Here is a 13,911-nt window from a genome sequence, read left to right on the forward strand (position 1 = left end):
AATACAAAATAAACATCTTGCTAGATTTAATAATTTTCTTATGAATATTATTGGAAAACGCTCTAGCTTTGAATAACAATCCGAATTAAATATCATGGACTAGTAATATGGTTTTGCTTTCCCGTCATAGTACGACAGAAGAATTGCAACCTACACAGAATAAAAGCTCTCTATAAAGCACCCAACATCTTTGGAAATATGTTAGGATAGAGAAAAAGATCCATTTTACCTTTATGTAGTTTATTTTAGGTTTTGTTGTTTGTGATACTTTCTGTGTTGAAATATCTTCGTGTGTCAATAAACATTTAAGTTACAAAAAGTGACTTAATAAACCCTGTAGAACTGGGAAATTTACAAATCAAACAGATGACAGTAAGTGCTATTTTCTGACAATCACCCATTATAATATTAAAGATATCAAAATGATTTAGAAACATCTTTTCAACTATAAGCAATCGGAAGTAGTTGTACTGGTTCATTTAATCTTAAATCCCTCTATCAACAATAGAAAGAAAAGTATAATTATTCATTTAACTTAAACCATTTATCCAAAATACTTCAGATCCGTTGGCCGGATACTATTAGCAACAACGTACTGTGGGAGAGAACAAACCAGATCCCAGCCGAGGAAGAAGCGCTGGAAGTGGATAGGACACACATTGAGGAAAGCACCCAACTGCGTCACAAGACAAGCCCTCACATGAAATCCTCAAGGCCAAAGGAAAAGAGGAAGACCAAAGAACACATTACGCCGAGAAATGGAAACAGACATGAAAAAAATGAACAAGAATTGGATGGAACTAGAAAAGAAGGCCCAGGACAGAGTGGGTTGGAGAATGCTGGTCGGCGGCCTATGCTCCATTGGGAGTAAAAGGCGTAAGTAACTTGTCCAAACAATTTCACTTCTATACTACTTAAACTTGTGTTAATTTATTAATTTACTCTCTGAAGAAGTCACGAAATGTCGAAAGTTCTAATTTCTATTCATCGGTATATCGCAACTATACCATTATTTCTATTATTAACATTCCATCTAATATTCAGTATTTTTTCTTTGAAATGATACCGTAGAAATAGCGTGTACCCTTTTTGTTTTTTGCTTTTTTCCTGATTTATAACTGATCATTTGTAATTTTTCCTATACTTCTAACTTTTATTCACCTATGTATAATGAATAGTTCAATAAGAAACAATGAATATTCTTCTTTATTACATTCAAAGTTTATTTTACTGACTATAGGAGTTTTTGGTGAAATTATAATTTTGGACGACTTTTGAACGAAGCTGAAGTGAACTTGAGAATAGACATCTACTGATTAGGACTAAATGAGGGTTATAAAGCAGTTAAAATTCTCATTTACAGTTGATGGTCAGGGTCAAAAATTAGATTTAGGGTTTTTATCACGAACTGATATTAGCTATAATGCCAAAGCTCTATTTAACCACATGGATAAGTGAATTTCCCATCAAAATACGTGACTCGTTATCTTATATTCTGATTGGCTCGTCCATAAATTACAGTCTCTCGGAGTTTTTTCGGGGGGTATCTATACTATTGAAATTATATAACATTAAAGACCTAATCAGAACCTTCGAGTTTTTGTATAAAATTCAAAAAAGGAATAACTTATATCTTTCATTACAGAAAGTGAGCAATAAAAGTATGTGTGTAGAATTGGTTAGAATATCCAAAAACTTTTTAGGAACGGTACGTTTTTTGTCACGATGGAGTAAAAATGACAATGTCGAATGTGTTACGTGGTCATTTTTTTTACGTATAGGTATTACACAACATGTAAATAAATCAATGTGATTTTAATACTTGAGATCATGAGTCCATTGAAGTGAAACCACCAAGGAAAACCTGGAAGCACTGGACAGCCATCTCGTCCTATCGTGCGACTTCTCAGAAGTGCGCATCCACGATCCTGCCTAGGTTTGAATATCACGACGCGGAATCGTGAATACGCACACCTGAGAAGTCCTACGATAGGACGAAACGGTCATAATACAATGACGTAATCATCACAACTCAACATTTGAAGAGAACCCAACCAATTGTATAGAGTAAATATGAATGAAACTAAAATAATTCTAGTATATTTTATTGATTATTTTATGTTTGTAGTAAATGTAGACAACTAAATTTTAAAATATATTACTATTTATTATTCATCAAAAGACAAAAATCAATGATCGTTTTTTTTCTCGTAGAGAATAATAAGAAAAACAGAGGAAATAACACAGTAACAATCGGCGCAAAGAGATGTGAGACAATGAGAACGAGGTAAAAAAAAAAGAAAACTGTTTATTTATTCTTCTTTACATATATGTGTAAAACAAAAGATGAAGCATACAGCTCAATAGGATCAACGGTAAGAGTCACTTGGAATTCAATTCATATATATATCAACGTAAATATTTTATTCACTACACAGTCTGTATTCGTTGAAAAGAAGAAACATGGGGAATGGAATTCCAATGTATGGATTCAGACTAAATAACATGTGAAATAGGGCAAGTGTACGTAAGTGAACATAAAACAACACCGTACACCCACATATACTAATGAAGTCATGAAACAAGAAACAAGTATGTTAAAAGAAAGAAAACACATGAACAAGATGACCGGTGATCATAAATTACCTGAGCAAGAGAATGGTATGGCAATGGTAATGTAATTGTTATGGAAGTATATATTTATGAGTATAGATGTGTGTAAAATGGAGTGAAGTAAAGGAATATATATATATATATATAACCTTGAAAAGATATACCTACACATACATGTTCCGTTTTATTGAACTCATATTCTGATACAATAAATAGTCATTACAATAATAGAATACAGTACAGAATAGAAGTACAAATGGATAAAAATGTGCATACAACTACCTGACTGATTAATAACTATGATTGGCGCATTCAAAGTAGAATTGATAATAATAATAATAAATAATAAAAAAAAAAGGAGAACAAAATCAAATATCATTAAAATTTCATTTTTTTTTCTTGAATTTATGAAGAAGAAAAAGAAGTTATAATCAGGCACAAAATGGTTAAACTGTATGTATGTCTAGTAGCATGTATACAAGTATGTCTATTTATATTCTGTTTGTAATTGTAACATAATTATATCAGAACAATATATGCACACACGCACGCTCGCTCGCTCGCACGCACGAACACACACACACATATGTACGTACAACAAAAGAGACAAGAAATTCGTGAATAAAAGAGAGTGAGAATGAGAAAGGAGGGAGGGTAAAAGAAAGAACAAAACATATTCATTCAATAAATAAATCGATCAATATGTAGTTGAAATAGACAACTTAGAAGTAATGAATAAATAAATAAATAAATAAATAAAACAATTAAAAACAAAAGAAAAGGCGCTATATAAATTGACCAATTCTACTATTTATAATAATTACAATTATAAAATATACTATTATTAACAATAATAAATAGTATAGTGAATAAAATGAAGGGAAAAAATAGTTTACATGAAGCTGTTTTAAATAAATTTTACTTGACAATATACTTCTCATAGGAGACGATAAATTGCAGGGATTCAAAATTAGAAGAAAAAAAAGAGAAACTGATCACGTTTCTTTTCTTTTTTTTCTTCTTTTAATTTATCTTTCTATTGATTATTAGATCCCCCCCCAAAAAAAAATAAAATCATTCACTTGTACACACAGATAGAAACATGCATTGGAATAAAATATCAGCATATTTTATCAATACTTAGAAAGGAAAAGAAGAATTTTTGTTTAAAAAAATGGCGCATTTATTAGTTTATTGTAAAATTACAATGAAAACTTACATTGGTTTCATTCATATGGCGCACATCTTTCTGTATGTAGCGAGACAGATTGGCGCTTTAATAAAGATTAAGCTGAAATGAATACACCCTGAAGCAGAAAATAATATTCTTGAAATTCATCATAGAAAAAGAGAATAATGACAATCGAATTGATGTCGTGAACTGGAAATCAATAAATAAGACGAAGAAAGGTTGTTGAAATACTATTAAAAAAGGATGAAAAAGTCACTATAGATATTGTATACATTGCTTGTTTGTTCGATTACGACTTTTGAATCAGTGAGGTGCATTTTAGTGTGTGTGTGCATGTGGGCCTGTTTTGAGTTCTAATTCCAATGTTGTTTGATTGACAATGTTAATAATTTGTGATAATGACAAAATGAGGTAGCCAATTAGTGCCTGCGTCTTTTTTAATAAAAAATAAGAAAGGAATACAACATTATTTGCAATTCCCTGCCGTGTTAATGAATGAAGAAACATGTGTATGCATATATGTACATGTGTTGTATTCGAAAGTACAATTAAACCAAAAAAAGATCATTGTAGTGTAACACGAGAGAAATAAATAGGCCAAAATAACACTAATAACAAAAACCGTGTAGAAATTACCTGGTATTATAAATAACAATGAACAGTATATGGTACGAGTGTACACACAGTAAACACCAAGACTAACAATATGACTGTTTTAGTTTCCACATCTGAGATGACTGATCTCCTTTAATGAGGTGAAGAAAAAGGTCTAGCAGTAGGAAAACATAATCGGATATTCAACAAAATGAATGTATGTGTGTCTCTAAGCACATGTGTGTACCGAGATGTGATAAACAAATCGTCTGAACACAGACAAACCTGGGTACTTGAATCAGGACGTCAACACTGGTTACCATGATATAGATAGTGAGTAGGGTAAGAAAAAAGCAAAGCAAAACGTGTCTGTATTTAGGGTGCGCGTATACATACATATGTAAAAATAGAAGACAAAATCCAAAAAAATGGTATGTGGGTTTGTGCATTGCACTCACACGAATCCAAGTCTGTTTTATTAAAGTCATATAAAGGAATATATTCGAAGTGAAGAGACACACGGGGAGTAGGTAAAAAAAGCAACTCAAAAGTGGTAAAGAACAAAAAATTTTCAATATGGAAATTTATAAAAGCATATCCTGACGAAAAAAACAACATCATAATAACCATTTACAGACTCCATAAAACAGAGTTTTTAGGTATCATCGGTCGGAATTAAGTCATTGTAAAACTTTAGGAAAAGCAAATTCATGTATTATAAAAAAGGGTACGAGTAGTGCATATATATATATATATATATATATATATATAAAAGTGGCACGGTAAATTGTTCTACATAGAACAAGATTGTAACAAGTATATGCAGATAGATAAATACATGTACGTATCCCTGTGTATACAATATTAAGTGTGGATAAAGAGGGGAAAATGGAATCGAGGTAATGCAGGTAGAAAGCAAACGTAAAAAATGTTCCATGAGATAGACAGATAGATCAAACAGTAATAATAATAATAATAATAATAATAATAATAATAATATACACTGACTTGTAAGTAGTATTACTGCTTATATAACAAATTTGATATTATTAGTCATAGTAAAAGTTCATTATTCCCTGAGATGGTGATAATAATAATAATAATAAAATTACACATTAGTGATATTGAAAAATAAAAGGGAACATATTTATTAAAATATGGATTGACAAGTGTACAACATCATACACACACACACTGGGCATATACCTTAAATTAAATAATACACAAACGAATCAAAATTCATATAGCATGCAGTATACAAAAACGAAATATTGAATAAAGATGAAGATAAAGAATGAGAAAAGAAAAAAAAGAAGCTTGAAACTTTAAGAAAAACCATGAATAATAAACAGAAATCATTTTAAATAAATTTGAGTAAGATAGAATGGAAACAATGAATAAAACGTATACACCACATTGTGACCATAATATCAAGACGAATAATATCAATATCAATAACAATTCCAATAAATATATATATAAATCAACCAAAACACAATGACACTATACTAATGGCAAAATTCATTATTATTATTCTTCTTCTTCATTGTCGTGGTTGTTGTTGTTGTTGTTACTTTCTCTCTCCTTGTACCTACATACACACACACATACATAGACACACATATAGACACAAATGGTCATTTACAATGTAAATTTTAGAGGCGTTGTAAAAGAGATATAAAATATAAATCCCTTTCATTAAATTAAATTAATTTAATAAATAAATAGACCGAAAATTATAACCTGAGTTACACCACCATAAAGAAATACAATAAATTATTGATTACCGTAGATTTTGCGTGTATATATATATATATATATATATATATATATATATCAGTTAGATTTCTTCCATTTTAATTGTTTTACAGAAAGGTTCATTGCAATGTATGTGTGTCATATTACAAACAAAAAAAAATAAGTGTACAACAAAAACAATCAATAATACACAATCATTGAAGTACAACACACACACACACACAATGATGATAATGTTTAAGGTTGAGAGAAAAAAGAAACTCGATTTGGAAAAGAAAAATAATAATAAAAGTATAAGCTTAAAAACAATCCACATAAATACAAAACAAGAAAAATCCAGGAGATACAGTCTCATAGAAACTAAATTAATCAATATGTAATTGTGTAATGTGTTGCCTCATAATCATCATCTTTATTTTGAGGGCAAAAGAAAAAAAATCGATGGACGAATAGATCTCGAAAAAAATGTAAAGATGTATTTCATAGATTTAAAAGATAACCATTAAGAATGTAAGACACACAGGATCAATTTAGTGTGACTGGGTATTTTATATTTGTATGAGAGTACAACAAGATGGATAGAGAGAGGCAGATAAATATCAAGAAGATGGATGATGTAATTGATTAGGAAACATAAAAGAAGAAGGTGAAGTGATAAAAGCAATGGTATTATTGGTATTCGTGGGAAAAACAGGAATAGTAGATGTTGTATTATCCGATTGATTTACATCATTTTTAGCTCGTTTCTGGCACGAACTAAGACTAACATTGGTTGACAATAATGATGATGAACCGACAACAATTGAATTGGAGAATTGAGGAAATGCACATGTTGAAGACAATTGAGAATTAGGTTGTAGTAATAACTGATTATTATTATTATTTTGACATATAGAAGTTTGTTCAGTTAATGCAACAACTGCTGCAGCTGCAGCTGCGGCTGCTGCTGGAACAGTTAAAGCAAGTCGACCTGCATCCCATCGATCAACGGATAGAATAAAATCACTATTATTTACTGTCGAATCAGATGATTTATTTATATTTAAATTAGATTGATTATTATTTAAAGAAGTTGATGCTAACTGAGAATTTTGAAAAGATCCTAATGAGGATTGTAGAACACCAGAACAGGCTAGTGTTACAGCTTGAGCAGAAGCGGAAAATAGCGCTGATGCACTATCAGCTAATTGAAACATTTCCACATATAGTTCAGGGAACCGAAGATCAGACCTGAGAACCTATATGCATATATATATGAAGGACAAAAATACACATCAAACATTGAGTCTCAAATTCCAGAAACAATATACACATGAATAATAATATTCCTACAACGTGATATATACAATACAAATGTTAGAATGTGAGCTCTATCTCTCTTTAACAGGTGTGTTTGGTTTGTAACCACACTGTATCTGAAAATATCTTACTGTTTATTTGTCCTCCGTTTGGTGCATTGAAAATAATATCCACATAGTTTATAAATGATTGTCTAGTGTTGATTGAATTCTATCAGTCAAGTTGCAATATGACCACTAGTTTCAGTTGAAAATGTACATTATTTACAAAATTATGAACTAGAATGAAACAACTGTTTGACGAAAAACTTAATTTTCAACAATACTTCAACTCATATACATGCATAATGAAAATTCCATCTTTAAAATAATCATCAACAGATTATTGTTTCCTTCTCCTCATAAAAAAAAATTATACCTTTCAAATAATGCATCATACTAGTTTATTTGCACAAATTTAATGCTTAGAAATCCATGGAATAGATTATATATCTTAATTCATATGTTAGGATCCACATAGGATGCACAAACGCTCATTTTGGAGTACCTATCTGAATTCTGATCATGCCCTGGTCTGCGCCAATCTTACTTTACTTTTCAGTGGCCAACGAAGTGATCGTCACCAAAAAATTGATGTCAGCAAGATGGTTGCAACTTCGTACGTTGTTCAAAACCCGAGAAAGATTGGTTCCCGAGGAGCAGGCTGGGTTTCGTTCCGATTGAGGATGTATTGATCATAACTTCACCCTCCGCCAAATGTTAGAACACCGCCATACTAATCAAAGGCCAACAATCGTAGTGTTTCTTGACATCAGAGCTGCCTTCGATTCGTTGGACGAGACTGTTCTCTGGGATTGTCTATTGAAGAAGGGTGTACCTGAGAAGTTTATTAACATCTTAAAGGCCCTATATGCAAACACCTCAGATAGAGTGAGGGTTTACAACCATCTTTCTCCATTGTTCCATTCAAGCAGTGGGGTTAGACAGGGTTGCCTAATCTCACAATTCCTCTTCAACTTTACCACCGATGACATTCTGGAAACAACCCTGATGGATGTAAGTAATGGCGGTGTGGATCTGTTGCCTGGAGAAAGACTTCTCGACATTGAGTATGAGGATGATATTGTCTCACTGTGTGATAATGCCCAAGGCATGCAATCCGCACTTAATCAGTTGGCAATCAATGTACGTAGGTAAGGTATGTGCTTTGCACATTCGAAGTGCAAAGTACTTCTACAAGACTGGCATGATCCTAATCCTGTACTCACCCTGGATGGTGAGCAGATAGAAGTAGTCGAGAAATTCGTGCATCTGGGTAGCTGCATAAGTGCTGGTGGGGGTGTGAGTGATGAGATCAATGCACGTATAGTGAAAGCCAGAGCGGATTATACCAATTTGGGCCATCTTTGGCACCTTCGTGATGTCAGTCTGGCTGTAAAACTTCGGATCTACAACGCGTCGGTGAGAGCAGTTCTATTCTATGCTTGTGAAACCTGGCCTCCAAGTTGAAGATGTTAGACGACTCTCTGTGTTTGATCACCGTTGTCTCCGAAGAATTGCTCACATCCAGTGGCAACACCATGTTAGTAGTGCAGAGGTTCGGTATCGTATGTTCCGGCGCAGAGACGATAATCCAATTGGTGTTACCATCTTGAAACATCAACTTCGGTGGCTTGAACATGTTCTACGAATGTCGGCCCAGAGAATTCCACGTCGTGCATTATTTGCCGACTCTGGGACTGGTTGGAAAAAGCGGAGAGGTTGTCAGTGTATGAAAGAAAGCTGAAAAGGGCTGTCTTCTGTTGGTCCTTCACGACTCCCTGGCTGGGGTCCGAGAGATGGTGCAACACAGTGGCTAGAGACGTTATCAGATATGGCTCAAACTAGAAGCCATTGGCGATCCTGCCGTGACCTTCTTTTACTTTCTTCATAAAAAGTGGTTGTATCTTCCTTAACTGAAAGATTTCTTCTGGTTGTACCTTTCCGTTCCCCCCATTATTATTATTGTTATTATTATTACTACACTACCTTACACTAATCTGGTCGTTATTGTTCTTCTCCTTTTTTCTTTTACGTTCCTTACCTTCTTTTTTCTCTTCCCATTCTCATTGCTTTGTGTGGCGCATATATATTTGGTGCCCTCTTGTACCAATATTGATGTGTTCGAATAAATAAAATAATAACCATTAAGCAGGACTGGATAAGCAAGATGTTATTCATTATCCAGAGATTAGTCAGTTATAGTGCTATCTTATATCAATGTCTTGAGTTCACAAAAACTAAAGCTAGGACACTAAGCATATCTTTTTAGAGAGACTTCTGAAGGGTTGGATATCTCTATACATTTACTGGCAGTGAATGTCTAAAATGTATTCGTCTTCTACTCTAAAAAAATGTAATGAAAATTGATTGAATTAATTCGCTAAATAGTTTATTTTAATAGTTTTCTCAGTTTGAATGAATCTGATAAATAATGAAAATGTTCGAGACATAATAAAGCCTGTTTAGAGTTGGTCATCGCCAACTGATTGCCTTATCTGCTTAATACAGATAAGATATATACCTCTCTGCTATAGAGTATGTATTCTCTCTTCTGTAGCTCATTTTGGATTAACTTTAAACATGTGAAATATAGTCTGAAATGTACAAGCACTAAGTAGAGAGAACGAACAGTTAATCATAAGAATCTATAAAGCATCTTCCGTACATGGTTCGTCCACCAAGTGAGGAAAATGTTGATATCTAAGTGTTGCTCAATATATATAAATGTGATATAGTTAGTGTTAACATTAGAAAATCTGTCCATTGTATGAAAGTAGTGAGTGTTTTGTTACGCTCTAATGATGTGATTGTGGTTCGTTTTGTTTGGTGGAAGTTAGACACTAACACCGTTCGGTGCCGGCTCAATAGTCTAGAGGTTAAGTGTTCGTGCGCGAGACCGAAGGTCCTGGGTTCGAATCTGGAGAACAGGATCGTGGATAGGCACTGCTGAGGAGTCCCATACTAGGACGAAACGGTCGTCCAGTGCTTATAGATTTAGGTTTAATCAATTCACGATACAGAAAACTTTATCATGGAATGAGAAAATGTCCAATCAATCTCTTCTAACAAAGAAATAAACTAGATAACCATTGAAAACTAGGAAGGACTGGAAAGAAGTTTCATCCTAGTATGGGACTCCTTAGCAGTGCGCATTCATAACCCATTGAAAAGGAACACGATGAAATGTATACAAAGCGATAACGGTATTTTTTATGAAAGATTATTTGTGTGATTTTGTGATAATAGTAATGTTTTGAAGGTTTCCACTTACCAACTTTTAGAAATATTCCTTAGTACACTTAATTTGTCTACAAAGTGAAGTGTTGTACGGGGTTACAAAATTACGGACGGATTACATATCACGTGCTTTTGTTTTCTAATCTTTCTTTTTCTCACTACTAACAATCCACCCATCTGACTACATATCTGTCTACCAACTCGTCTATCAATTAATCTATATACCTATCCATCCATTTACCTATTAATTTATCCATCTATTCTATGGCATAACAACGTTATCGGGATAAATTTTTGATTTATAGATTTTACGATCAGTAAAGTATAATTTTTATAGTGACTAACAAACATAACAGTGGTAATAAAAATAGTAATAAAATCGATGATTATTTTCACATCCGGAAGGAATTTATAGAAAAACGATCGAGAAAAGGATGGATAGTTTAAAGTTACACAGTGAACTCTTTTATTAGATGAAATGATGCATACATATAAACAAATAAATAATAATTAGTAATAGTAGTAACAGTAACAGTAGGCTGCAAAAACACTATTGACTGATGGTTGCCTACCTCAACGAGTAATGTCAGCTGGAAGAAAGTTAATGGTGACCACACTAAAACGTGACATAAATTCATGAAATTATCAACTATTGATCCAAGACGCGTAGATAGATGCATACTATCAATCAAGATCAGTAGTTGGGTGACGTGATTCATAATCAGTCGCAATGGCATTCATCTTTTATTTTCCTCTAAAAATGGAGTCCCAGTATCCTTTTATACATAACTTCTCATCCTGTCTTTTTTTAACCATATTCTCAATGTTTATTCTTTCTCATTATCATTGTTACTACAATGATTTCGACTCGTTAACTTTTCACATTGTTAAATTCATTTCATAGCACTGTGTTATGGGAATTTGAGTCAATACATATCTGTCAGACTCTCTACGTTATGATTGACTGATCATCGAAAATCAAGTAGTACTGAACAATTATTTCAACCCATTTCAAAATTTCCCGACAGTCCGTACATTTATAAGGACAACTAAGAACAGATGTTTGCACCTAAAAGATTCTTGTATTTAAGTGAGAACATGGTACTTTTACAAATTTGAATATCATGTGGTGACTTTCTACTGTTAAGTACTGATACTGATGAGTCAGTAACATATTATGCAAATAATTAAATATGATGTTTGTGACACCATTACTAAATAACTAACTAACAGATAATTAGCTCATTTCCAATCATCAGATGAAATAAGTTAACGCATACAATAAAATAACATCTTATCAATCAGGAACAGTTAAACATTTATAACTCATTGATACGTTAATGACTAAACCAAAGTTGGAATCCAGTGGTTACACACTTTAAATTTGAAATCAATTCATGCAATACTTGTTTAGTAGTTGTGCTACTGTTTTAATTTTCACCAAAAATTATTTTCAAAGTTTACTGAAGTCTCTACAAATAATATTCATAATGATGGCAATTGTAGTACGGCATTTTTGTCGACTGGATTGTCATAGTGATCGATTCATCAGCATCTAACATCCTTGCATATATATAACTTCAGCATAAGGAAGATAACTCAGTAGTATTTTCAGTCATAACATAGAGAGTCTGACAGATATGTATTGACTCAAATTCCCATAACACAGTGCTATGAAATGAATTTAACAATGTGAAAAGTTAACGAGTCGAAATCATTGTAGTAACAATGATAATGAGAAAGAATAAACATTGAGAATATGGTTAAAAAAAGACAGGATGAGAAGTTATGTATAAAAGGATACTGGGACTCCATTTTTAGAGGAAAATAAAAGATGAATGAGTATATGCCATTGGGAGCTACATAACCCAATGTCTATTACTACTAATCGGCGTTATCATCACGAGGATGGTTTCAATGGCTTTGCAGTTGCGACAGTAGAGGAGCTAGTTCGTCATGGATATCAATTAATATAATATAATCTTAATTAATATGATTAATTGTGATCCATTCAATAACAGTAGCGATATTAATCATATAAATAAAAATTTATAATAAACATTACCCTTAAATCTGCTAAAATTTCATGATGTTCCTTGTCCATTACTCGTATCATTTTTCTAAGAGCGAATAACTGGGTCCGTCTTTGTTGTGTTGATGCAACAGTCGGAACAGAGTGCTCTTGGAAATGAAACAGAAGGCCAACAACAATGAAATAAACAGAAAATACTAGATGTGCAGTGGAAAAGGTACAGTAGAATAATAATAATAATAATCAGCCAAGATGTTATACAAGGACTACTCATTGGGATTAATATATCTTTATTAAAAATAATTTTGATAAAAATATTTGTACAGAATAAGATAATTTAAACATAATAATTACGGAGGCATGTTCGAAACCAAGATACAGAGGTGATTCATAAAATCCCTGACTGTTCCTCTGAGCTGTATAGACAAGTGTAAACCTCATGCTTAAGGCCTATGTAATAGTTGGAATCTATGGAGACGGTTTGAAATCGTTCATGATGGAGCAGTTGAGTTCAATCTTCCTTTAAATCTTAAATACAGTGTTTCTCGTGAACTTTACTCTCTATATTCTACCTCCTGTGTCCCGTCTTGTTAATTTCCTTTTTTATTGTACTTATTTTAAAAGTGACAACTTGGACCGATAAAACAAGTGTACCAAATCCTAGTTAATCTGTGTTTGAATGACTGACTGAGCCAAGTACAACTTAGTACTACGTAGTTTGTCTGATTTTGGAATGCATACTTCAAGTGTGAAACCTAGCGATACTATCTGACTGTCAGAATTGAAGTTCGGGTAAAGTGTAAATATATATCCCGATGATTGAATATTGACTGTTTGAACTACTATTAAGCTATTACTCAAAGTATAGTACAGAAAAATGTCTTTAATTCATCAGCATTTTGCAGAGGTCATAAAAAATCAAATGAACAAGTGAAAATTATACAGTGAGCTACAATATAACACGATTGTAAATAAAATCATTCTGCCAATGAAACTATACAATCAAACTTCTTGCATAATAATGGAAGCGAATAATTGTTGAAAAATTATTTATTTATTCGAGGTTAGATACATATATATATATATGAACCATATGTAAATTATCTCATAAACTCATAAACTATGTCGTAAGAGTTGTATATTAT

At 32.5% G+C, this 13,911-nt stretch overlaps 1 protein-coding gene across 1 annotated transcript; it reads right to left on the reverse strand.

The window, feature by feature from the left end:
- Positions 1-1,669: 1,669 nt before the first annotated feature.
- Positions 1,670-13,108, reverse strand: MS3_00000827 (uncharacterized protein). The gene is made up of 2 exons (XM_051208442.1): positions 12,800-13,108; positions 1,670-7,395 (listed from the first exon to the last, which is right to left on the reverse strand). Exons 1-2 carry the CDS (start codon positions 12,848-12,850, stop codon positions 6,757-6,759), a joined length of 690 nt encoding a protein of 229 aa, XP_051072973.1. The 5' UTR covers positions 12,851-13,108; the 3' UTR covers positions 1,670-6,756.
- Between the last annotated feature and the right edge of the window lie 803 nt (positions 13,109-13,911).

Source organism: Schistosoma haematobium, chromosome 1 (assembly GCF_000699445.3).
Source record: "Schistosoma haematobium chromosome 1, whole genome shotgun sequence".
In the NCBI taxonomy this organism is placed as follows: domain Eukaryota; kingdom Metazoa; phylum Platyhelminthes; class Trematoda; order Strigeidida; family Schistosomatidae; genus Schistosoma; species Schistosoma haematobium.